Source organism: Xenopus laevis, chromosome 9_10S (assembly GCF_017654675.1).
Source record: "Xenopus laevis strain J_2021 chromosome 9_10S, Xenopus_laevis_v10.1, whole genome shotgun sequence".
Taxonomy (NCBI): Eukaryota; Metazoa; Chordata; class Amphibia; order Anura; family Pipidae; genus Xenopus; species Xenopus laevis.
Window position 1 is genome coordinate 49641621 of NC_054388.1, and position 27878 is coordinate 49669498.

The 27878-nt window shown below is 41.2% G+C and overlaps 1 protein-coding gene across 2 annotated transcripts; it reads right to left on the bottom strand.

Annotated features, from left to right (window-relative positions):
* Nucleotides 1–420: 420 nt before the first annotated feature.
* Nucleotides 421–27594, bottom strand: mras.S (muscle RAS oncogene homolog S homeolog). 2 transcript variants are annotated; one of them, XM_018238675.2, is made up of 6 exons: nt 27494–27594; nt 12851–13060; nt 7417–7570; nt 6643–6742; nt 5904–5983; nt 421–4461 (listed from the first exon to the last, which is right to left on the bottom strand). In XM_018238675.2, exons 2-6 carry the CDS (start codon nt 13041–13043, stop codon nt 4362–4364), a joined length of 627 nt encoding a protein of 208 aa, XP_018094164.1. In that variant the 5' UTR covers nt 13044–13060; nt 27494–27594; the 3' UTR covers nt 421–4361. The 2 variants fall into 2 exon arrangements, with proteins under 2 accessions (XP_018094164.1, XP_018094163.1); XM_018238674.2 differs by lacking the exon at nt 27494–27594 and adding an exon at nt 21443–21677.
* Between the last annotated feature and the right edge of the window lie 284 nt (nt 27595–27878).

Consider the following 27878-nt stretch of genomic DNA (forward strand, 5'->3'; position numbering starts at 1 on the left):
TTGGGTCTTCATGCCTTATGTCTACTAGAAATTCATTTAAACATTAAATAAACCCAATAGGCTGGTTTTGCTTCCAATAAGGATTAATTATATCTTAGTTGGGATCAAGTACAAGCTACTGTTTTATTATTACAGAGAAAAAGGAAATCATTTTTCAAAAATTTGGATTATTTGGATAAAATGGAGTCTATGGTCATTCTGTAATTCTGAGTTTTCTGGATATCGGTTTTCCGGATAAGGGATCCGATACCCGTATTTACAAATCACATTAAAGCCACTGCATGACTGTACACTGGAAAGCTGTGTAGAATTGTATTATCTTTTTTTGGGTACAACACACAAAAAATATAAATGATATATCTCTATCATATCTAAGTGCTCCAAATAAAGGACACATCACAGGAAGCTTTTTCCCCCTCATTTCAAGCAAAATATTCTATTGTTTATTATCCCCTAGAAATAAGTTAATACATTCACAAAAAAAAAATCAGTGAAATTATATTTCTAGAATCCCCGTCTCCGTCCTCTTGTACCCCCCTCCCTACCCCCACTCTGTTATTAAAGTCTCTGGCGTTTTCTCCTTTAAAACTCTGTTTGACAAGTTCCTGATAAAATACACAAGGAAAAAAGGAGCTTTTCTTCAGCTGGAGCCTTTCCAAGGTTTGACACAATTGTATGGCGCTCCATGCCAGCTGCACTTTATTATCTACCCCAAGCACTTATTCATTTCATATGGCTGCATTAACCCTACTAGCACCACAGCCCAGCCACTGAATGCTGTTTTATAATAAAATATCTGACATACCCCACCCCAGTATCAGCTTTCATGCACACTGCAGCCAACTTTATTCACTGCTAAAAATCAAAGATAGCAGAGTGCTAGTAAACTATAACTTCCATCACCCTTGTCAACCACTGCTGATTTAAAAGGGTATTATGATCCAAGTAAAATGTTTCTATTTATTACTTAGCTGTTACAGTTTACTCTTTGTTTAGTCCCTTATAGTGGTAGTAGTAGAGCAGTCCTGCCCTGTTTTATGGCTGAGATTCTGGCTATCTGTATAACAGAGTATTCTGTCACAGTGGCACCATGATGCAATGCTTTATGGCTTAGAGTTTAACTGTCTTTATATAGTATCACAAGAGTCATAGCTATGGCATTAGGATGTGCCTTACAACTTAAAACTTTACAGGCCTTAAAGGAGAACTAAAGCCTGTACTTAAAGAAGTAGCTAGAATGTTTTGGGTTTTTTGTACCAGCCCAAGGCAACCACAGCCCTTTAGCAGTAAAGCTCTGTGCCTCTGAAGATGTCCCAGTAGCTCCCCATCTTCTTCACTGGACATGCTCTGTGCTGCTGTCAGTTACTGAGCTTAGGAACCCATTCACAATATACTATATAAGGCGGATTAGTACATAATACAGTTAGTTACTACATGTCAGCTCAGCAACTAGTACAATTATCATCATAGCATAGCCTTATAGCATCAGCTTATATTACAGGACAACCTTATTTTCTGCTGGATAATTAGTGACAACCCCTAAGCTTAGCTTCTCAACAGCTGCTCAGAGCCCACTGAGCATGTGAGTGTCGCAGACACTTTCCAAGATGGTGACCCCCTGTGACAAGTTTGAAGTTCTGGATCATTGCTGCTATTGAGAAGCTGAAACTTTAGGCTGGTACAATAAGTTGTAAAATATGTAAGTATGTTAAATAGGGCATTTTTAACCATATTAATTTTTTAGGGTTTAGTTCTTCTTTTCTTCTGTCAAGGGCACACAAAGCAGATCATTTGCTGTGAGGCATGTCACACAGGGACATAGGGCTTTAAGTTTAGCAGTAAAGGTGGCCACACATGCTGTAATGACGGATCTTTCATCCTCTCTACCAACGTTAAGAGCTGAATTGTCAGATATGCAGTTAAAAACAAAAAGAAATATTTAGCTCTATCAGATGATCCAGCATTAACGTTACAATGTTTGGGCCAGGCCCGGATTTGTGTCGAGGCCACAAAGGCCCGGGCCTAGGGCATGCCGCCCAGCCGAATCCCTAAGGAGCACGGAGGACTCAAGAGTTCCCCAGTGCTCCAGAGCGCACGTGCATGGGGAGGGTTCATGCGCTATGGAGCTGGTGCTAGGACCATGCGTCCTTGGGAGGAGGGGGCAAGCGTGGAAGATGCAGCCGGTCCTGAAACCAAGCAGCATAACTGTGCTAAGGCACCGAGGACTGTGCTCGATGACCTCAGTGCCGACAGGGAAAGTGTGTGCACATGTGCGTATACGCACGGGGGGGGGGAGGTTTAAGCAGCAAAGGTGGGAAGGTTGCGAGCTCTGGGTAGTCTGGTGGGATAAGAAAGGGGGAAGAGTGCTCAAAGTGCAAGTACTGTTGGGGGAAGCAGGTTGGGTTGAGAGGAGGAGCAGCAGGCAGAGGTTCAAGTGGCAGGGGGATGTTGGTGAGAGTGTGAGAACGGGAGTGTTGGTGCGACGGCGGATGCGAGCAGGGGGAGGTGAGATGTGAGTGGTGAAGGGCCTAGGGGTGTGGGAATCTTGAAATCCGGCCCTGGTTTGGGCACCTTCAAAGGTGCATGATCAAAATTTTAAGTCCTGCCCCATCAACTAGACCAGCGGTCCCCAACCTTTTTTGCTCCAGGGACCGGTGTAAAACCTGAATTTTTTGCAAGGACAGTGGGGTGGGGGCATCAATGCGCGTACCTAGACAAATTCGAGCGCGTGCGGCATCAAATTTGTGACATCCTCGTAAAATTTGGTGCATACGCGTCAGAGGTTCAGGTATGTCCGCGGCCCAGCGGACAACCGATATCCCAGGCTTTTTACCAATATCGGTCACCTTGTCTCCCACCACACACGTACCGATTATGGTATGATCCATGCATCTATGGCCACCTTTATTTTGTAACGGTTTTATTCTTGCCATTGAAATTATGTATCTCGATGTGACATGGGCCTTCATAAAATTATCTTGACGAGTGATAAAGATAACACAATCAAAGGCAGAGTAAACGAAACCATGGCAATTTAAAAATACATGGAAGTGTTCATACATACTGGGTCAGAGAATCATACAGAACTTTTTAAGTATATATAAATTCATGAAAAAAGCTTCTTAAAAGGGGAAGTTTATGATGACAAAATCCCTTTAAAACAGATAAGTAACCTGCAAGACTCCATATGTGCTAACTGGCAGGATGTCTCAGCTCCAAAAGATATTACCAAAAGGGAATTAGTCTGGTAACCCGGAATAGGGCACCATCAGCACACCAGTAAACCTTTACTTTCACAAGAACTAGCTATATATATTATAATATTGTTAAAGGCAGTGGTTCTTGCAATCTCTGGGCCCAGTACAAATATGTCTGGGGGTAGAATCCAATCATTTGCCGAGTAAGAAAAAGGGTTATGTGTCCTGCAGTTCATTGGCTGAGGGAATGGTACCGCTAATGTTTCAGTGCAGTTACTCTGCATCTCATATTAATAAACCACTCATTTCACAGAGTAAAGAAAAGTGCAAGTACACCTACAGGAGCTCAACAGTCAGAGAACCATGTAGCAAATGTCTTATAGATGTGGACCCATACATGACTTTTGTTTGTTTTGTCTTTTTTTTGCAGGATTTACAAAAAGTGGCATTGAAATCCCTGAGAGGGAACAGCTGGATCCAAAAAATCCCTTATCTGGAAAGCTGATATCTTCCACTGAGACTTGGTTACAGGTTTGTTGTTGGCAGTGCATGAGAATTAGAAGATGTAATTCTTTCTTTGCAGTGAAGGACTGGTTAATGGGTTCTACTCTCCCAGATAATGTTGGAGAAATATAGAAGTTACAGCATACAATCTCCAGCATATAATTGGTGCTCTCAGTCTAATAATATTGGAGATAGAAGTTTCATTGAGAAGCTGCTCTTGCTCCAGTTTAGGACTGGTTCATGGTTCTGCTCTTGGCTTAATAACATTGAAAATGTATTCGTCACCTCGAAAAACCAGCCCAATTTCATCAGCTTTTCCATAGTGAAAAACATAACGTTGATTTGTTCTACGCACAAGAAAGAGACACAACCCCAGTCGATAAAGCCACCCATATATAAATGAAAGAAGAAGTGACACTTCCGTATCTCAGGAAAGTATCAATGTGCGGGCAGTGAGCTCCTGAATTGGGAATGCTGTCGCCATGTGGGAAATCCTGAGGTTTGGAAGGGTTGTGCCCACTTTCTTGGAACTGGCTTGGTGACCCACACAGATCTCTGCAGCTTGGCCTCACTTCAAGTATTGCCGCTTCAGTGCCTGGCCTGTGATACAGTTCTGATACAGTGCACAATGTCACTAGTTTGCATTAGTCAGTGCTGAGGTCACAATACGACACACTGCAACCTGTGAACCCCGGTCCCTCTGTCGGCTCTCCACTTGGTGTTTCTCTTTCTCTTTTGGCTTTTGTCTGGGACTTGCTGCCTGTTAACAGAGTAACACTCAGTGTCAATAGGGGCTGACACTTCTTTTGGAAATGAAAGGGAAAATTACATTTCTAGTATGAGGTGGACAGTGCTGGTCAGAGGTGATAGGTTATTGTTTTTTTATAAATGTTTGTTCCGCATTTAAAGTTTTACAGTTGCTTATCCTGGCAAACCTCATGGAGACTGGAAGATGTATAGGAAAGGGGACTAAATCAGCTACACAAACTGATCAGGTACAGAGCACTGACTGTATATAATTCTGCTTATATGCTGCTCTTTTTCCTTTAGTCAAGGTTGGGGATAGGGCTTGGTGCAATTGCAGTGTGGGCCAGGGAAGGCAATGTAATATAGTTCAATAAGCTTTGGCCACTAGGTGGAGCTTTTGCCCTTTTAAAGTGCTTTCCCCTATCTTACACTGCTCATTTAAATGGGGTGCCTACCTGCCAGGCACCGACAAATTTAATTATAGAATGGTTAATGCTAAGCAGCCTTTCCATTAGCTTTCATTTTTTATAGTTTTTGAATTATTCGCTTTCTTCTTTTGACCCTTTCAAATGGGGGTCACTGATCCCATTTTAAAAACAAATGCTCTGTAAGACTACAAATGTATTGTTATTGCTCGTTTTAATTATTCAACCCTTAACTAAAAAAAATCCTAACCCCCCTACCCTACGTAGACCCTCCCTCCTCCTCACCAGTCTAGCTACTACCCCGGGGAACTTTTTACTTATCCCTCGGTGCAGATTCAGGAATCGCATGTTCACGGCAGCCATCTGCTTCGGAAATTGCTCCAACTGCGCATTCGCCTCTTCGATGGTCTCAGATTACAGAAGACCTGGTAGATCGCTGCCATGAACTGCGATCCTTGAATCTGCACCGAGGGGTAACTAAAAAAAATGGGGCATTTCCCAAAGTTAGCAGCTAGGCTTGAAGGAGGAGGGTCTATGTAGGGTAGGGTTTTTTTTTTTTTTACTTAAGGGTTGAATTCTCCTTTAATGGATTGGAGGAAAGGAAAAGTTAATGTAAATTAATTATAGTGATGGAAATTATAGGTCAGTAGGTTTGAAGTGTGGTGGGCAAGGGAAGGTTTGTTTGGAGTCATTATGGATAATAGACTTGGCTGTAGCATGCAATGCCAGTCAGCAGCTGCAAAGGCAAACAAGGTTTTGAGCTGTATTTAAAGGGTAATATATTTGCAGGAAGGAGAGTGTAATTTTCAAATTTATTGGTAATGCCCCATCTAGAAAATACTGTGCAGTTTTGGTCTCCAGTGCTCAAAAGGGATATTACTGAAGAAGGGCAATTAAGCTAGTAAATTTGTGCAAACATTATTGTATTGTCTAAGATGAAGGTATATTCATGTACAGCTCAAAAGGAAGGTCTTTTTCCGCTATAGTCCCCTCCCCTGCAACTCGAGGGCTGTACCCCTGGATGACTTACCGAATGACTCTTACTAATTCATAGAAGGCCTTGTCCACATTTTGAGGTGGATCCTTGGCACTTGTCTCAATGTAAGTAATCTGAAAAAAATAAAAATAATAATGAGTGAGGGACTGCTATATAGTATTTTTAACACAAGTGAAGTATGAGGGGTATGGTTATTTACTAAAATCCAAAGAAATCTCATTATTTTATTAAAACCACTTTGACCAAACTCCCATCACCATTTTCCCCTTATTTATCAATAAATTAACTTGAAAAAATCTGGTGCATGAAAAAGACTCTATAAAATCATGAAAAAAAATCAGAATCTTGCGATTTTTCAGATTATCGCCAGAAAAACACAAATTATTTGGATTACTGTACAAAACCCAGAGCAAATCATGATATTTTCCAATTGTAAACGGGACATCTGCCATTGACTTCTACATGATCTCGGCAGGTTTGAGACTTTTAGCAGCTGTGGGGTTTAATAAATCACAAAAAAAATTTCTATTGAACCAGAAATGTTTGCAGAACATTTATTCTCTGTATATTTGTATTTATACATATGGCTGGCACCTTAATTCAAAATAGGCCCTGGCATTTCAAATAAACAGACGCCCCATCAGCCCATTAAATAGTCACTGTCTAAGGAATCTTTCAGACAGATGCCAAAACCTGCAGATTGCCAGTGAATGTCTGGTGGAAGCTGCCGTATAGTTTCCCTTGGCAAAATGATCCCATGCATTGTACTTACATTGTGTTTTGTAGCCATCTCCTTTCCTTGTTCACTTGAGACTTTCCTTAAATGAATCAGATCCACCTTATTTGCCACCAGTATCATAGGGAACGATTCTCTGAAACAGACACCATAATATAATTTGTGTGCCGCCAGTGCCTAGTGCTCACTACCAGCTCTGCACTCTATACTGGAGACCCCTACCTCTATATATTCTGACACTGAGGGATGGTAATATCCATACTTGATATTATTCATTTGTTGCCTGTGAGTATAATATACCACCAGAACCACCACGGCTATTAGTGTGGGTATTAATTATACCCTAGTCTCTCTCATCTAATCACAATTTATTTTTCACTCTCACTAATTAAGTATGGAGGGGAGTGTGTATGGATGCTGGGTTTTCATTTGGAGGGGTTGAACTTGATGTATTTTTTCAACCCGAATGTAATCACCTTGGTAAAAGGTTACTATTGGGGCGCACTGAGTTAAGCGTTTGCTGAACACTTGTTTGGTGGTAAACTAAATAAGAATACTACACTATATCACTTTGTTTTTTCCCCCTCAAAAATATCTTTTTTGAGGTATACAGCGATTTATTTTGAAATATATCATTTTGGAGGTGGAAGAGAGCCTGAGAAATTTCTGGACTGGGGACACACAGTGTTTGGGATTACATTTTTGTAAAAATGTTCAGGATGGTAAAACACCAGACAGGTGGCTAGACTACCTATGACACAATGCTGGTCCAGGGATTTTTGGAATCCAGCTTGGCACAAAGGTACTCACCTGTCTTTCACCCTGAGGATAAGCTGGTGAAATCGGTCCACATGCTCGAAGCTGGCTTTGTCCGTCACGGAGTAAACGATTAGGAAGCCATCCCCCGTCCTCATGTACTGCTCCCTCATGGCGCTGAATTCCTCCTGGCCTGCCGTATCCAGCACTGAGGGGACACAAGAAACAGTGTAACTGATCTGGGGCATAAAGACATTCATTCATTCCTGGGTGTTACCTTTACCACTAATATTACCAATCATGTTTATCCTAACTGAATTAAAGTAGAAATGAAAACTGATCAGAATCTGACACTAAAGGACCTTGTATTCCAAACCTGTATCATGAATATGGAAGGCTCAAATCACTACAGCAGGACTCATGGCCTTTGACTTCAAAATTGGAACCAAGTAGTAAAGTTGGCCATAGATGCAAAGATATAGTCGAAGTTTTGTATGATTTTTTCGGACCATGTGTGGATTATCCCAACATTTTTTATAACATGACGATTGGTTTTATTAGTTGATCAGACAGGTTAAAAGATTTCTTTCGGCCAGAAATAATTTCTCTGCATGTATTGCCTATCTGACAATGGGTGACTGTTACTACTATTTGTAAAATATGACTTTCGTCCAATAGCTTGTAGAAAGGAACCAGCAGCACACTGTGTTCAAGTTGCAAAAAGTGTACCAAAATTTATTAAGCCCACATCATACAATTTCGTCCAATAGCTGTCATGGCCAGAAATTTGTCTGATTTGTTCTTTTACTACTTTATTTAATCTGAATGGTTAGTGGCAGGTCAGAAGATTAGGACATCCGATACAAGGATGAAATCTGTATGTCTATGACCATCTTTATTCTATGATTTTGATGTGTCCAGTCAGCCCAAACATAAAGCATGTTTAACACACCCGAAAGATTAGAAATCTAAAACAGAGAATCCAACCTAAATCCCTAAGTGACTTGCAGTACTGCTTTCAACCTACTGCCAGAAACAAATCCTTCCATAGGCAGAAACAGATAGCTGCAGTCAAAGCACCAATATAATGAAATATAGTGATTTATAAAAGTGTGTGACTCCCTAAAATGGTGGCATTCTTCTTCACTCAGAGATTTACTTTCCCTTTAAATTTTCTGATTATGTTACCATGAGTAAAGGGAAAGGATAATGAAATTATGTGAAGGAATAGTGCATTATTTTATGTTCCCAAATATAAAAAAACGTTTCATAAATCAACAATATTACAGCTGCTGCTTGCTTAAGGGATACTGTCTTAGAAAAAAATATTTTTTTCAAAACGCTAACAGTTAAAAATGTTAATAGTGCTGCTCCAGCAGATTTCTGCACTGAAATCAATTTCTCAAAAGAGCAAACATATTTTTTGAAGTCTGACATGGGGCTAGAACGACTGTCAATTTCTCAGCTGCCCCCAGTCATATGACTTGTGCTCTGATAAACTTCAGTCACTCTTTACTGCAAGTTGGAGTGATATCACCCCCTCCCCAGCAGCCTGACAACAGAATAATTGGAAGGTAACCAGATAGCAGCTCCCTAACACAAGATAATAGCTGCCTGGTAGATCTAAGAACATCATTCAATAGTAAAATCCAGGTCCCACTGCGACACATTCAGTTACATTGAGTAGGAGAAACAACAGCCTTCTAGAAAGCAGTTTCATCCTAACGTGCTGGCTCTTTCTAAAAGCACATGACCAGGCAATATGACCTGAGATGGCTGCCTACACACCAATATTACAACTAAAAAAAAAACAGTAAACAGTGTAATTTAGAAATAAAAACATCATAAAAATCACAGACAGAATGACATAATCCCTTTAAAGGGATTGTTCACCTCCCAAACACTTTTTTCAATTCAGTTGTTTTCAGATTGTTCCCCAGAAATAAAGACTTTTTTCCCAATTACTTTCCATTTTTACTGTTTTTTCAAAATCTACCGTAAGTTGAAAGTTGAATGTTGTGTCTGGCAGCTCAGTAATTCAGGTGCAGATAAACTTACAATTTTGCAACATTTAGTTGATACATTTCTCAGCAGCATCTGTGGAGTTTTAGTAACTATTGTATCAATTCTATCAGCTGCCTGTAATGAAACCCAGAGATTCTACTCATCAGGGACAGAGATAAGAAATGTATCAACTAAATGTATCAATTTAGAACAGTTTACAGGGTCGGCGACCCCCCCTCCCAGAGCCGCTTCAGAAGGTGAAAAATTACACTTTACACTTCAATATTAAAAAAACGGTCACACATAGAAAATAGAAAGTAGTTGGAAAAAGTCATTATTTCTGGTGATCTATCTGAAAACAACTATTTGTTTGAAGGTGAACTACCCCTTTAAGGCTGAGTCAGGCAGATGAGGTTATACAGAGCAATAATGACGTTGCCTTTAATAACTATTCAGTGGTAACCTTTCACTGCCAGGTGGGCATCGCGTGTTTACAGCTTGTCTGTACCGGTTACAGGTGAGAGCTGGGTGCGGCTCAGCTCAAAGTGACGTTATTTTAGGGAGGGGTGCAGATTAGTGAGAGTGTAAAGCAAGGATTTGGCTCGTTTCAGCTACAGTAACAGAGCATTGCCGGCTATTTAACCCTTCACTGCACAGGAACTTTGCAGAGCAATGGTCTCGGCAAGGAGGAATCCTCACTCGAGGGAATCTTAAAAAAATACAAAGTTTATATTGAGAACAAAGCATTTTTTATTCAGTTTTACATGTTACATAGGGGGAATGTGTTTCATGCTGCTCAGAGAGTATCTGCTTCTTCCTGGGTACCCCTGGATTTATAGCAGGGTGACTGTTACCCCCAATGTTTCTATAGATCAAAAACCTTGTTAAGAACTAAAGGGGCTCAGCCTGAAGGTCAGTTAGGATGAGATTTGGGGTGAGTGCTTATTTGTGTCCTGGGTACCCCTGGAACTATAGCAGGGTGACTGTTACCCCAATGTTTCTATAGATCTGTAACCTTGTTATGAGCTAAGGGGGCCCAGCCTGAAGGTCAGTTAGGGTGAGATTTGGGGTGAGTACTTATTTGTGCCCTGGGTACCCCTGGAATTATAGCAGGGTGATTTTTACCCCAATCTTTCTAAATATCGGTAAAATTTTTATGTGATAAAAAGGGGCCCAGCCTTGTTAGGGCGAAATTTGGGGTGAGTGCTTATTTGTGCCCTAGGTACCCCTGGTTTGGAGTTTAGAAAATAAGCTTTTTAGATAGCGAGTATGTGTGCCTGCTCACTGCCTTGAGGGACTACTGCTCTAATCCGGAGAATATATCTGGAGTTGCTGCCAAAATGTAAGACAAGGCTGCTGTTGGGCACAGGAAAAGTTTTTCTATCAAATATCAGTTTGTCCAAATCTACACATTATGCATTATTTTCTGCCACTAATAAACATTTTTAGTTTGATAAAAATATCCCTTTAATGCTAGTGACAGGAAAAGAGACAAGGCCCAGAAATAGAGACTATAAAAATGTAGGGTTTGTTTTGGATTCAGAAGTAATCAGCATTTAATCTCTTGTATGGCACACGCTGCATTTCGCTGCCATGTATAATTAATGTGTCAGGCACATCACAGCCCTTTTAAAGAGGCACAGCAAGAGAGAATCATTTACGTCAAATTCCACTGATTCACTCATGAAATTACCCAACAAACAAACAAAATGCAGATTAACCCTTCAGTGGCCTTACTGCAGGTCACACTGGTAGCAATACGATAAATAAACTACAGCTGCCAGATCAGAATCCTAGGGGTTTCAGAATAAAATGAGCAGTGGATTGAATGAGGTAAGTACAGGGGCAGGAAGGTACTAACTGTGCATCATCAGACGCTCACTAGTCTGCTTAGTCACTCCATTTATTAAACCATCCATCTCTTGCAGACTTTATACATTGTACACATATACATAATATAGATTATCTTTGAAAATACATGCATGAAACTGAGAGTTCTCTGTATAACTCAGCCTGCAGCCTTGTGCCTTTACAGTTGTGTTCAGAATAATAGCAGTGTGTTTAAAAAAGTGAATAAAATCCTTATGATAGCTTTTATTTCCATACACACAAATGCATTGGGAACACTGCACATTCTATTCCAAATCAAAACACGAAGAAAAATATATCAAATTTGTATTATTCCTTTACAGAAAGTGAAGAAAAGGGAATATTAGGCTGTTAGCAGTGTCTTCATTCTTCTTTACAAACTCAAACATTCACTGTATAAATGGAATATTTCAAAATCTTGCTTTCCTTTGAATCAATGAACTAATATATTTCTGAGAACTGCTGCACATCTGTGTTACATGGAGTCGACCAACTGGCACCACAACTCATGTGCATTTTCTCTTCTGCATTTCTTGGTTTTGCCTCAGAAACAGAATTTTGATGCCACCCAACAAGTTTTTTTTATTGGATTAAGTTCCAGGGATTGGGCTGGCTACTCCATAACGTCAATCGTGTTGTTCTGGAACCAAGATGTTGTTCATTTACTGGTGTGTTTGGGGTCATTGTCTTGTCGAAACATCCATTTCAAGGCTCTTCAGCATAAGGCAACATGACCTCTTCAAGTATTTTGCATTGAAACAGATCCATGATCCCTGGTATGTGATAAATAGACCCAACACAATAGTATGAGAAACATCCCCATATCATGATGCTTGTGCCACCATGTTTCAGTCTTCACACTGTACTGTGACTTGAATTCAGTGTTTGGGGGTCGTCTGACAAACTGTCTGCTGCCCCTAGACCCAAAAAGAACAATCTTGTTTTCATCAGTCCACAAAATGTTGTGCCATTTCTCTTTAGGCCAGTCAATGTGTTCTTTAGCAAACTGTAACCTCTTCAGCACATTCTTTTCAACAATAGGACTTTGCAGGGGCTTCTTGCCGATAGCTTGGCTTCACATAGACGTCTTCTAATTGTATCATTACTCACAGGTAATTTTAGACCTTCTTTAGAGTCTGCAATTTTTGCTATTCCTCTATCCATTTGAATGGTTGTTTTTCATATTCATCCACATCTTCGAGAATTTGGTTGCCATTTTAAAGCAACTGGGATAATTTTAGCTACACAGCCTATCATTTTCTGCACTTCTTTGCATGTTTTCCCCTCTCCAATCAACTTTTTATTCAAATTATGCTTTTCTTTTGAACAATGTCTGGAACAACCTATTTTACTCAGATTTTCTGCAAGAAATGCACTGTAACCCAACATTTGCTGCCTTCATTCCATTTATAAGGGCTGTAAAGGACACCTGTTTTTTTTCACAGAATGAATGACCTCATTAATTGAACTCCACACTGTTATTATTTTGAACAAGCCTCAATTAATGATTCAATTACACAGTAGGGGGTACATTATCTCTTATAATACAAGAGTGCTAATCTGAGCTCCCTGTATAACTCAGCCTACAGCCTCACAATAGTGTTATGTTCCTTACCATCCAGTATAGCCCATTGTCCATCTATTTCTGTGTGCTTTAAGTAGGAATCTTCTATGGTTGGGTCATAATCAGGCACAAAAATCTTCTGGAAAAACTGGATGGTGAGAGCGCTCTTCCCCACACCCCCATCTCCCACCACTACCAGTTTGTAAGTTGGGAGGTTGTCACTCAGAACAGCACTGGTCGCCATAATGTCCCCTTCTGTACCTGCAATGGTAGAGAGATATTATAGTAAAATTAGAACCAGCAGAGGGAGTATCAATAATAGGGACAAAGGATGTCACTGGATATAGACTAAGAACCTGCCCAATAACAAGGAGAAACCCTGGGAGCTAGAGTATGAAAACTATACTGCACATTTGTAACAAGATTATTATTGTGCACAACCGCATTTTAAGAGCTTTTGAGCTGAGAAACAACTGTAAGGAATGAGCTGGGTATTCAGACGCCACTTAATCCCTTCTGACTCCAGTCACATGCGTGGGGAATCAGTGTGGTTTTCAGCCAACGCTTGTCCTCATTTTTGTTGCTTTGAGTTTTTAATTTATGTGAATAAATCATTGTGCGGGCACCCACGCAAACCTGGCTCACTTGGCAACCACACAAAATGTAAGGTAAAAAGACAAGATACAAATCCTACTGTAGTCCCTAATTTCCGAGGCAGTGCCTGCCCAACTATTCGCTTCTGGCTACGTCTAACTTTGCTTTTTAAAACCAACCTGATTAAAGATGTGGTTAGTAGATTTCCTTGCTGCCCTTACAGCCCCTGTTATACTGAAGGAAGGGATAGCAGCATCACTGCTGTGCCTGGCACAGTTCCCCAGGAGTCTCTCATTCTTAGAGCAGTCTTCTGGTATCTATGTGATCTCTAAATCCCACTATTCCATTACCAACCAAACCCCCTTCCAAGAGCAGAGAGGCCCCCTCAGCACATATACAGATTAATCATCACAGATTCCTGGCCCCATGGGACTGAATGTCCCCCTTATCCATACTCCGCAGATTTAATCTTTATTGGAGCAATTGGCTTTTCTGCCTGAGTGGATTATTGATACCAATTTGCACGGCACATTACACATTTAAAGCTCTTTACAATTATTTCAGCGCTGTGGCCGAGCACAGGTTCAGACCAGCGGATGCTGAGCCTGTTACATGGGAAATAGGCCAAATAACTATATCAATTTTAAAAAGTATAGCCAAGTGCCGATCACCAACCTATTTACACCGTCAAGCTGGGAAAGTGCAGCTCATTCTATAACATTTATATTACTCCAGTACCGGATTGTATTGTTGTATCATGCTCTCTCTCAATACTCACTGTCCCGCAAACCCTGGGGGTCATTTATAAACAATGGGCAGTAACCCATGGCAACCAATCAGATGAGTGCTTTCAGTGTTCAACATGCAGCTAGCTGAAAAAGCTAATCACTTATTGGTTGCTATGGGTAAGTGCCCAGGTGCAAATTTGCCCAGTGTTTATAAATGAGCTCCTCTAACACTGCCCCTGTAAGCTTCCATCAGTGTTTTAGTCCCTACTCCACAGACTCCCTGCTCCTCCCCCTGTAAGCTTCCATCAGAGTGTTATAGTTCCACACAGTCTGTCAGAGATACTCAGCCACTGTAAGCTGCCGTCATTTTATTCACCATTAAATTAGATGCTAGTATGATGTAGATAAACTGCAACCTGCCTTCATTTCTTATGGATTTGAATTAAGGGTTTTGTTCAGCAGCTCTCCAGCTAGGAATTTCAGCAGCAACCTGGTTGCTAGAATCCAGTTTACCCTAGCAACCAGGCAGTGCCTTGAATGAGAGGCAGGAAGGGAAAATAAAAGGGGACTGAATAGAAAGATAAGGAATAAATAGTAACAAAAAAAAAAAACAATAGAAATAGTTTTTGGTTGACAGTGGCCCCCATTTGAATACTGGAAAGAGGCAGAAGAGGTAGGCAAATAGAGATGCATCAAATCCAGGTCTTGACCTTTTCAGCAGGATTTCACCAAAATCAAGCACCGGGCTGAATCGAATCACAGTCCTTAAATTTACTTGACTTTTCGTCCCACAAACAAATATTGGGTTTGATGCATTCCTAATGATAATTAGATAATTACAAATCTATAAAGAAAATTAAGACCAATAGAAAAGCTGCTAAGAATAGGGCATTCTATGAAGCCAGCCAACCCCATGTTATGTTATGAGGGAGATAATAATCCCGGATTTTATTAAGCCTAAATTCCTTTTTATGCTGAATGGTAACATGAATAATTGCCCCTGCTGGAAACATCTGACTGTGTCCCAGACTATTAGCAGGAGCAACTGTTTGTACCAGGGTGATGGGGCAGGTATCAGAAATTTTCCTGCTCTAAAGGTGGCCATAAAGGTTGCCAAACGAGCGGATCTCTCCCCGATATGCCCACATTGAGGTGAGAGATATCAGGCTATCAGGGTAGAACTACACGAGCGATTTTACCTGCGATAGCATCCATTCAATGCACTCAGATGAATCGCAGGCATCACGTCGGATGCGCAGAATCCAAGGTAATAGCAATTTCGGACGTTGTCGTTGCATGACGCAACATGCATCGTTCGCATCCGACAGTCGTGTTGAATGCACTTAATACTTTGTGATTCATCCCAGCGCATCGGAACGGAAGCCATCGTAGGTAAGTTCTACCTGAACATGTGATTCTAGCATTTCTACTACTCGCTAGGCTTGGGCAAATTTGACCTGTTTCGTTAATTTGCTGCCAACTAAATGTCGCCGACGCCCATTAGCGGCAAAATCTTTTGGACGTGCGTAATTTATTTTTTGATTTGAGATGCCATGCAAGTCTATGGGCGTCATTTCCGTGGCGAAACAAGGTGAAAAAATCCGCCCATCCCTACTACTCGCTTCTTGCAACAGGAAAGGTTAGCCTGCGGGAGATCTCTAATAACAAATTGTAAGAATATTCTCATACAATGGACTTGTCTTTAACTCTGCACTGCAATCTGGATGCACCTCTGTCGCTATGACAATTTTCCTATAAAGGTGCAGCAGAAGGGAGAGGGTTAAACAGATTTTCTGAGCAGAAATCTGCTGGTTTCCAGGAATTGCTCAGGACATGTGGGCACATCTCTTATGTGTGATATCGTACCCCTCCCTCTCCTCCTTTGATTTCTCGCCCCTCTGCTTACTTGTTTTGCCACCCGATGGGGTAACTGCCTTCCCTTATATTACAACATGCTGGGGGTGCACAGGATTAAACTGCAACTCTAACCATCTGGGATTTGTTGTCTAACAGTTACAGGTATGCACATAAAGTCACCACCTTATCCCGTAACCTTTCCCTACCAGGCATGATTTCGAAAAAGACCAACTGCATGAATAGTTTATAGCATGCTAAATATAAGTAAACTGCCCATTTAAAGGAACAAACACTAAGCTCCACTGGGACAACCACTAATGGGATGCTGTGTACAGCCCTGTGGAATATGATGCGGCAATAAAAAGTAACAATATTACCAAAAAGAAAAAAAGAATACATTGTTTAGTTTGACCTGTAGGACGTTCTGTATCATACCCAGGAGGCGTGATATTTTAATTAAAGGGGAAGATACACTTTTAGCATGAAATACTTGCAGTTTGCAATGTACAGTCTCCATTGTCAGGTTAATGGTCTACTGGAAGCACAGAATCTACATTTTTTGATCACATGTTTGGGATCCATTCGGCGAAATTTAAAAATAGTGTACTATCTAAGTGAAAATCTACCCATATGTATAAATACAAATATACAGAGAATAAATATTCTGGGCACATAATAAACTATACTCTCATACTGTACTGTCTAATGGAAACAATATAACAGCGCCTACCCCTATGTATAAATGTACAGAGAAGGAATGCTTTCTGGTCACACAAAAATCTATGGCAACTTCTTCCCATATGTATAAATACAAATATACAGAGAAAGCAAGTTCTGGGCAAACAAAGAGCTATACAATCTTGAGACTAAAGCCTGCTGATAATGATATAATTTAAATGGCTGCAATAGCCAAGAAACCATAATTTATTCTTCTGAGCTGAATCCGCATCTACTGGTTCCCAGCAACGTGGCAGTCGGACCCCCTTCTCCTGAGCACTCAGATCCTTTCAATAAACGCCTGGCATGAATGTTAATTAGATGTGAGAGCTGGATGATGCCAGTGGAATTGTGCTAATTGCTGTCTGTGCTGAAACGTGGGATGTTAACGGATTCACCACCTAAAGTGCAAGGGAGAAATCACACTCCCCCCACCCCATGCAATAGATCAGTGCAAAATAGAAAGAACTTGCATCCCCGTGTCTTAAAAGAGAAAGTCCAGCCAATGCCAAGACTATATTTTTAGTTACCTGTATAGGGATCATAAGACAGGACTCTTGGCATTTCATTTCATTTATAGGATGCAAATCTCCTTAGATTTGATCCATTTAGAACAGTTTACAGGGTCGACGACCCCCCCTCCCAGAGCTGCTTCAGAAGGTGAAAAATTACACTTCAATATTAGAAAAACAGTCACACAAAGAAAATAAAAAGTCATTGGAAAAAAGTCGTTATTTCTGGTGATCTATCTGAAAACAACTAGTTGTTTGAAGGTGAACCACCTCTTTAAGGAGAAAAAAGTGTTGTTAAATTGTGAGCTGGGACTTTGTATCTGTACTGGCAAATACATTAAATAGGGACAAGGAAGGGTTGGGAGAAAATACAAGATTCCTGCTATTAAAAGTTTTAGGACAAAGGGACCAGTCCAACTGCTGTGGAAGAGTAATGAACTTAGAGTGAATATCTGCATTGAGTGGTTCCTGTCACAAAGGACTTCTAATAGAAAAAACAATTGCACACCCTTTATGCAGATAATAAAGAGGAGTTTGGTGCCCAGTGTTTAGAGGATACGGCAACCTCCAAATACTAGTAATAGAGAAACACATTGGCACACGAAACTTGTAGTTGCAGGGCAAGCCCTTGCAAAAGATTTTACTTCCGCAGTAAACACTTTTGCAAGGACTTGCCCTGCAACTACAAGTTTCTTGTGCCAATGTGTTTCTCTATTACTGTCTTCAGGGCGGCCATCAGAAATCACAGGGGCCTGTAGAACAAAAGCACGTCGGCAGGGGCCCTAATGGTTCTCATTTTAAAAATATAAAAGAAACTTACTACCAATATACATTTATTAAAACCTTTTGAGATCTATTTGGGGTTCTTAGCTTCGCTTGCTAGAATTTGAATGTTGTAATTTGAATTTCAGATTGTTACGGTTTGTGTATTGGCCTACCTATTGAAGAGTTTTCTGTAATGTCAATTTTAGCAATTTTTTTTAAACTTTTAATTTCTATGGGGCTCCTGACCACCAATGGTTGTTTTAACTTGTAAGGGGGGAGCTGGTCACCAATGTCTTTTTTTTTTACCTTGTGGGGGGGGGTCACCCTGGCAACCAATGGGTTTTCCTAACTTGTAGGGGGCTTCTGACCACCAATTTTATTTTAACCCTGGCCACCAACAGGCTTTTTAAATTGTGGGGACGGGGGACATGAACCAGTGAAGTTTTTTTTAACTTCTATGGAGGGGGGGATCTGACCCCCAATGGGTTTTTAGGGCCCATGTTTGTGTGGCTTTTTTACTGTGGTGTGTGGGGTCTAGGGCGGGACTGTGGTGGTGGACAGGGCCCAAAAATGTTTGTTGTATGGGTAAATGGTGATGCAGTAAACTGTGGGGCTCTTCTTAAAACTGGGACTAGTTCATGGATGCATTTAGGGTTGCCACCTTTTCTAGAAAAAGATACCGGCCTTCCTATATATTTATCTTTTTTCCCTATTAATAACATTGGGATCAACCATCATATTTACCGGCCAGGCCGGTAAAATACCGGCCAGGTGGCAACCCTAGATGCTTTCCTGGGTGCCACATTTAAAGGGGTGGTTCACCTTCAAGTTAACTTTTAGTATGGTATAGAATGGTCTATTCTAAGCAACTTCAATTGGTCTTCATTATTTATTCATTTTTTATACTTTTTGCATTAATTGCCTTGTTCCTATGACTCTCTCCAGCTTTGAAATGGGGGCCACGGACCCCATTTAAAAAACAAATGCTCTGAAAGGCTACAAATTTATTGTTGATGCTAATTTTTATTACTCATCTTTCTGTTCAGGCCTCTCCTATTCATATCCCAGTCGCTTATTCAAATCAGTGCAGGGTTGCTAAGGTAATTTGGATCCTAGCAACCAGATAGCTGAAATTGCAAACTGCCGAATAAAAAGCGAAATAATTCAAAAACCACAAATAAAAAATTAAAACCAATTGCAAATTGTCTCAGAATATCACTCTGTACATCATACAAAAAAGTTAATTTAAAGGTAAACAACTACTTTAAGGACCTGGAGGATGTTGGGAGAGGCAGGTCAGTCACACAGCAGAGGTTAAAGGCTGCAGGGAAGATTATTATGAGAGAGTTGGGAGGTGTCTGTTTATGGCACAGATCTACAGTAACACAGGAAAGGCAGGTGACGCGTCTATAACTCTCCGTGTTGCAATGGAAAAAGAATGTGTCACTTTTGTACTTTCTTCGAATTTCACATCAACAGGATCAGTAGTCTGTTTTTACAATGGCACCGAGGTACAAGAGCTAGTTTAACATGCAAAAATAAAAGCACTGTGCAAGTTACTATACATCACTGTCTGTCAGCTCATAACACACTGCACCATTTCCCTGATTGCTGGGCTTTTTCATTTAAGTCCTTGGAGGTCCAACATTTATTTACCCCCAGCTCATAACAAGGTTACAGATATATAGAAACAGGGTAACAGTCACCCTGCTATTGTTCCAGGGGTACCCAGGACACAAATAAGCACTCAGCCCAAATCTCATCCTAACTGGCCTTCAGGCTGAGCCCCCCCTAATAATATATAATAATAGAATGCACCAGGTCCCCCAGAGGGGGCAGTTCCACAGTTGGGGAGCTGCTGCGCACACCTAGAAAGGAGTCAGAATGTTGGTCTATAGATGATGCACATACCCGGACAGAGATTCAATATAGGCCCTGGCATTTCAAGTACACAAAGGCCCAAACAGCCCTCCACAGGGCCAATAAATTGTGGCTGTCACTTACAGCAGCAAATTTTGCCAGTCTGGGCCTGATGATGTGCAGGAGGGAAGAGCCTGGGCCCCAGTACAGATGGCTGGAATATGAAGTAAAGAGTCAGGGTGAGACACAGTAACAGGATCAGGAAGTGCAGGTTCCTATTGCTAAACTGGTGAGAACTAGAACTGAGGGGCTTGCACAATGACTTTACCCAATATCCACAAATATGTGTGTGAAACACGGATTAGTGAGAGACCCTATGAGTGCAGAAACACCTTCTTTTTAACCTGACCTGCTCTGATGGCATCACAAATGCATAGGGTTATCATAGTGATATTACTGAACTACATGAGCAAAGGGGAGGGTCCACGCTTCAAAGGAGATACAAACCCAAACATATATATTAAAGTGTGATGATTCTACTTAGCAACTAACCTTCATTTTACATTTTCATATTAGCAGTTTAATACCAGGGGCGCTAGGGACATGGGCTTGGTTACAAGCAGTTTACCTAGGTTTCCTATTAGAGTCTGAAAACAATTGGTAGGTAAATTGTCTTCTCCTGAAAAGGGAACATAAAATCCAGCACTAAAATACCCAAAACAGCCCAACAAAAAACTTGAAGGAAATCACCTGACAGTTTGTTGACCCAGTGTGTACCATTAGTGGCAGCTAGTTGCATCATAGTGAGGTCATGTCAAATCCTCATGAGGTCATACACTGATGGACTTCATTTACTAAGAACAACTCTGGGACACAGCCCCCCCCCCCTTCATCCAGAGCATTCAGTCTGTACTTTATGTTGAAGACTGCACTGCATTCTGTACAGCCACCACTTTTAAATGTGCCTTGCATTAGCCATTAGAGAAAAGCACTAAAACCCTATTGTACCTTTAAGAAGTACAGTTCATCAGGAACTACCCTTGTCACTAGAGAGGTGTAATATACAGTACAATGCAGCCTTGCCTTACTATACACACACGTTACACAAACTTCGACTCCCATACTACAAGCATGTTGTGGTACCATTGATAATGTGTAGGGAACATTGCTGGCCAATAAATGCCACTGAGGAACTCGGGCAATAATAAAGGCACCTCCAGGCCCAAAGCTTTAGCCCCGATGACTAACACTACAGATATCAATGCAGGGGGTACAGTACATGGCCATAGGGTATAAACTGACACAGTCCCTGAAAGGCACATAAAGTGTATCTAAGGTACATACAGTTTCTTCAGTGTAAATCCCATCCCTGTGTGGTACATACAGAAGAATTGGGGGCACATAAAGCAAGTATTGCACAGCCAGAGTGGGCTAGTGATGTACTTGTGTGGTACGTGCAGTGGGCTTGGAGCTTAGGGATACAGTGACTAATCTATCCAATTGGCATGAGCAGATGTAGCAGCTCCTTTGGGTTCAGTGAAGTTGCCCCCTGGCTCACACCAACCTCCAACCCTCCCCCATCCCCAGTTTGGACGACCCTATAGAAATACCTGAGCAGGAGCCTCGGAGCCGGACTAGGCAGGGAACTGTCGCATTTCAGGCACTCGGTGAACTGCAAAGCAAAAACCTCCACAGAGCAATGCCGCCTCTCGTCCTCTTCCCATTCTTTATATTGCAACAGCTGCTGCTAAAAATAGATCACTCGCGGGGGAGCCTTTTCCTCCCTGCTGCATTTCTCGGCCGTACCTCTTAAAAATACCCACCGAAATGAACCCCTATGTCCACTCCAAAATTAATAAACTCCTCATTTGCCGCTATGTCCCTGCTGAGGGTCCTATAAAGCTTCTATTTTATTCCCCTGACTACGCGCCCCCCCTCCAGCACACAATGGATTATTCCACAGGCTGTACCAGTAGTAGGTCACTGTTAAGGTGGAACGGAGATGTGACAGAAGCCAGTGCTGATACACGCTCACAGACTATGTGATTGCACCGACAGAGATGGTCCTCTTATACAGATATCTCACACTATCTAAATGGCAGACTTATATTCGCCGCATGTAGCCAGTTGTGTCTGTATATAATGGCCACCTTAATAAAACCACTCCTTTTAGAGAGCGTTCCATCTGTCAGTGTGACTGTGGGGCTGCCCTTATGGTATCACGTAACGTATGATTGGTCTACTTGCTGTGCCATGTCATGTGACACCCAGCTGGCTCCATCAGATACCCTTATACACTCAGTGCCCAGGGCTCCTGACTCATTCACTGTGATGCATGATTGGTCATCACTTACTGTAATTTGTAATAATGCCCCAACTACCCCAGCAGGCCTGCACTGCAACATGTATTCCTTAAGGGCCCAAGATAAACACCCAGCAACCCTATCTTTCATGCTTGGGTACAACTCCCAGATATCCCTTTTGTATTTGAACCCATCAGGCTGACAGAACCTAAATGATTTAATCATAATTATTTACCTCGTGTCTCACCTGTAAGGGCTTGGCCAAAGGAACTCATTTAGGCTAACATGTGACCCTCTTTCATATTAAGCAGTGCACTGTGCTAAAGTGGGGATATAGTGATACCCCTGCTGCTCCATTATAAGTAAGACATAAATCATGATTGGTCCTTATGTAGTACCATTACAACCACTAAATAATGGAAGTTATACCCTCATGCTGTACTATATAAGTGAAACAACATGGATAACTACAAACATACTGGAAAGAAATGTTCTGACACACATTAAGTAATACCCTGATACTGTACTGTTTAAGTGAAACAATATGGAACCGCACACCCATTTGTATAAATACAAATATACAGAGATGGAATGTTCTGGGTACACAATAGGTTATACTCTCATAATGTACTGTCTAAGGGAAACACTATGACACCTCCAAAGCATATACATACAAATACACAAAGAAGTAATATTCTGATCACACAGTAAACTATACCCTCATACTGTACTGTATAGGGGAAACAATATGATACCTCCAATCCATATGTACAAAAACAATTATACAGAGAAGCAATGTTCTGGGCACACTAAAGGTTATACCCTCATACTTTCTGGCTGTAACATGCCTTGAGTTTCTCTGAGTTACCCCACACACACACAAACACACATAAATCACTGAGAGTGTAACAGATAGCCACAAGCCAATAGGTGTGTTTTCACTTGAATCAGTGATTGTTAAAATGTAAAAAGCCAACAAGGAGGCACCAAGCTTCATAGATTTCTACTTGATAGAGGGAGCAGGGAATCCCGGGGAGCAGTAACAGGCTCTTTCTCTCTGTTACACAATGCACCACGTCTATCCAGCAACCAATTTCCTTCCTGTACTGCTGCTACACTACCAACCTCTAACAAACGGATGTGTCCCCTGGGCTCTCCTGCGCTTTAAAGGCTTTGGGGAAAGTTTATTGCACTCTTTGCAAGGGCAGGACAGGACATGGGAATGTGTTGCTAGATGGAATGTAAATGGCCTGTATTAACCACGAGAAAAATCAATATTCAGTTCGAATGCAAAGGTATATTGACAACATTTCCAGGCAGTCTTCTCACCCCCTCTGCTAATAGAGTTGATAATGCCTTTTAAGGGGAAACTAAAGACCTAACAAATCTGGCTCTGATTTCTTTGCATACGGTTGCAGTACTACTTATTGCACTTCAGTCTTTTACTCACCATTATTGCTTGCTTGTACCCTGCTCCCCTTCTGCAGAGGGACAGCTGGGACACATAAGGGTAACTTCTAATTAATTAACAGGGAAATTTAAATATTTTGAACATTTTGCCTTTTCCCTTCAACTCCTACCATTGTCAGCAGGAAGAATCATTATTTGCTGGAGCAAATGTATTTACATAAATATACTGTGTATGCTGTGCACCTGGCAGAGAGACATATTTTGCTCTGGCACCGGTGCAATACTTGTTCTGCTTTTTCAACCCATTTGCTTCTCTTCCAGTGGAAGGAATAGCACCTAGAGGTTCACTGGAGTTCTTCTGTTATTAGTGGCAGTACAATATAGCACCAAAAGGGGCAGGGCTTACTATCATTTGGGTGAAGTTTTAGTAGATCTGGGTGTTGAGGATATGGCATAAAACTGCCCCTCTTTTTCCTCTTTAATAATCAAGTTGTGGGAGTTATTGGTCCTCTGATACTATTTTTATTCTATAATGCCAGATTGATAAAATCAGTGCTGCTTGACTTGTTGGCACTATATAAATAAATAAATAACTGATAATGATGATGATGATCATGGTTAGCAACGAGCTGGACATTGATGGACATGGGAACATGTACCAGAAAATTAATGCCATTTCAGCTTATGTTTTTCTGCCTCCATTTAAGATTATGCCTTAAAGGGAACAGAGAGTGGGAACAGATACATTGCTGATCTAAAGAGCAAAAATGACACAAAAAACAACAGTTGTACATTGTCTTCCTATTCCACTGATTATATCATGTTCATATAAACCCATGCAATAGTGCTCCAAGCAAGCATATTATTTATTAAAAGAATGGCATTGGATCTTTTTGGCTCTCAGTCATAAAGCAGGACAGGACTGCTGCTTACAATGGGTATCAGAATATGTGCCACTGTGAAAGAATGCTCTGTTATAAAGATAACTAGAATCTCAGTCATAAAGTAAGGCAGGATTGCTGTTTACAAGGCGCATCACTGAGATTGAATCTGTAAAAGAATGCTCTGTTTTACAGAAAGCTAGAATCTCAGCTATAATGCAGGATAGGACTACTTACAATGGGTATCATATAGGATCTGTGCCACTATGACAAAATGCTTTGTTATACAGATAGCTAGAATCTCAGCCATAAAGCAAGGCAAGAATGATGCTTATTAAACAATTACACTGTAACCCTTTAATCGTGAAGGGACCAACATCCAACCACCATCAAGCCTGTAAAAAAATGACACTGTGACCCCAGCATAAATCTTGAAGTTATATCACCCATTGCTTTATCATTCACATCCTTTCCCCTGCTGAGCATTCACTGGGGGCTTTTGGATAAAACTTGTGAGAGTTGGTGCTGTAACCAATCATCACTAGCCAGTTGCAGTGCCAAAGAGAGGGTTAATTTGACGCAATCTTTTCTACAGGGCTGAACTCTGGATTTTATTTTAAAGAAGATTAAAGGTTGTAAATAGAGAGATTTGGAGCTTATTTCATGGTCTCTGTTATATAATTACCTTTTGTATCAATATCAGCCTTTGTTTTCTTGGGCTTCATGATCCTTGATTGCAAGCTCCCTTGCACGGCCTGTATTATTTGGGGACATTTATGTAAGTATTACCCTCTATGCCCAATGAAAGATCTATTTCTAAAGCTCCATTGTACAATGTGAAGCAAATTTACAAATTAAAGGGGATGTTATTCTTTATATAAATGGATACTATGTTCCAGATGAACGCAATCTAAGCATATTTGTCACTGGTCTCTAATTAACTTTGTGTATATTTGTTATTAAAGAGCAGATTCATATGCAGGGTTCCCATCAATATGTGAATCTGGAGATGTGGAGCATTACATGACACATGCAGGGGCCAGGCCAGTCTTTTGGGAGGGAAAGCACTTATTGAGAGGATTGACTCAATACATAATTTATTATGCCTTCAGCGCCACAACCACAAATACAAAACAGAAGACTGGGAGAAATCATGATATCTTCTATTTCCCACCCCCAAAAATATATTGGTTTGTTCCTCCTTAAAGACCTTAGATTAAATTTGGACTGGAAATAGCAAAAGGCTCAGCACAACCTTTGATTTTATTCTGTGACCCTAAAACTGACCCCAGGTGTGGGAAAACATTTGAATATTCTGAAACCTATGGGAACTGTAGTGGACTCAAGGGGTTAATTGCTCTTAAAGGGAAGTCATGTCTGGGCTGGGAGTAACACAAAGGTGATGATTCAGTTTGTACAGTCTCACTAGCATATCTGAAGTTAATGCAAAGGTTTGCCTGGGAACTTACACAGGAATCACCCATGCTTGCCCCCATCCTCACCAGCCACCCTCTGCATGTAACTTACACCTGAATTTTACTCATCAACTTCATTAAAAGGCATAAAAAAATGCACTCACAATCCTCAGAAACATGACAAGGGGGTGTGGTCTGGGTGGAACAGGGGTGTGGCCATGGGTATTGCATGCATGACCAACACAATTCAACAGATCTAGGTTGGTAATTATCTATTTGGTACTGGCAGGTTTGGGGCATGAAGTGCTTTTTTCAGCTAAAGGGGCAGATAATGATTGCGTGGTCTTGTACATTTATAATGTCGATTCGAACATATGGTTTTTTTGGAGCTTCCCAAGTTTCACATTTTGCATTTTTAGGAAAACAATGTGAAGGATATCCCCTGGAACCTCCGCTGTAGTATGATCTGTGCCCTCTACAAAGCATCGTACATTCCTATCGGCCCAGTGTGTTATGGGAAATCCCTAGTCCATACCCCTAAACATTTCAAAAATGTAAAGAGGGACAAAAACATCTGATGCGTGGCAAAAAACCTGACCATGCCCATTTTATCACCACACCCCCTAATTACCCTGTCCACTTTACAAAGTATGACAGGTTATGAAAGTTTGAACACATTTCTTGGAGTTTTAGGTCCATGTTTTAGGTGGTATAACAGTTTTGATAATGAAGCTGAAATTGCCCTTTAAAGGGCACCTGTTGCCAAAAAACATTTTAATAGAGCCCACACTCCAGTTGGGGGTAACAGTAGCTAGGTCTAGGTCACCCACACCGGGAGGGAGCTCCTGGTTTGAGCAGCCCTGTTGGGACACACGCATGCGCATAATGAGCGAATGCCGCGATTTGCCCGTAGAAAGTGGAACAGTTTGGACGTATGCTAATCTAGGAAAGGGTTCCCACATTTCTTCCTCTTTGGCAGGGGATGGATGTGCAGAGGCAGGAAGAGAAGCCAGAACCCCAAGGTAGGCCTGAGACATGTTTGGATTGAGATTCATAATATGCCATGGCATTTCAAAGGCATAAACTGCCCCCATAGGCCCACTAAATAGTGATCTTACAGTAGCCCCTCATTTACAAGAATCTAAAGGTTGCTAGTCTGGGCCTAAAAAAGACCTTTGTGGAAGTTCTGAACAGGGGGTATAGTGAGGAGGTTGTGGTCCACTGAGTATGTAGAGTGTGGGGTTAGTTCCTCAGGCACACCCAAGAGAATAGGAACCTAGGGAGTTTGAAGTCTCACTAAAGTATCCGGTACCATCTGGCTGGTACCTGTGGTGAGATTAACCTGTGTAGGAACTGCTATAGAGCTATCTTGTGTATCGGCTGAGAGTGAATAAGTTGTGTGGTTGCCTGTGATGTATATTGAAGAGCCATCAGTGCTGCAACATCTAATCCTTATTTTTCTGCTTCAGTAAGTGTCCTGTACAAGAACCACTGGCACCAGAGAGTTCATTTGAAAGTGTGTGTGTGAGAGTAACAGTTCATCTTGAATGCCCATCAACTCCACTATGCCTTTGAGGGTCCAGCTGAGAGCGAGAGTTGCATGTAGCAGTGATATACCTGGAGAGAAGCAGCAAATGCCAGGTAAAACTTACCTTCAAAAACAATGCTCCTTTGGAATATTTCATGAATCAAATTAGTGTGCAAATTGTAGCCAAATATTGCCTATAGCTGCCATTCAGCCTTGGAAACAGGGAATGATTTACAGGTGTATGTTAATGAGCCGGGGCTTAAAAGCTCCCTGCTTTCTCATTAGAGCTTCAGATTTAAGGGTAAGAGCACTGTTGGTCTTACTACTCAATTACATCATTGGTTGCTGGGGGACTTGATTTTAAATGCACTACAAACTTAGAATGCTAATGGATAGTGTAGGACTCACGTACAATGAGGGGCTCTGACGTTGCATGTGAGCATATTTTGGCCAAACTGTGGTACTAACACCTCATTTTTTGTAATAATTATTTTTAAAGGCAAATTGTG

Bases quoted from the DNA above. Each gene is read 5' to 3' on its own strand.
- mras.S (XM_018238675.2), bottom strand. From the start codon at position 13,043: ATGGCGACCAGTGCTGTTCTGAGTGACAACCTCCCAACTTACAAACTG. The intron at 5,984-6,642 runs GTAAGTACAATG...TATTTTTTTCAG, and splicing joins AGATGGCTACAAAACACAAT to ATTACTTACATTGAGACAAG. The intron at 4,462-5,903 runs GTAAGTCATCCA...CTCTGTTAACAG, and splicing joins GAATTAGTAAGAGTCATTCG to GCAGCAAGTCCCAGACAAAA.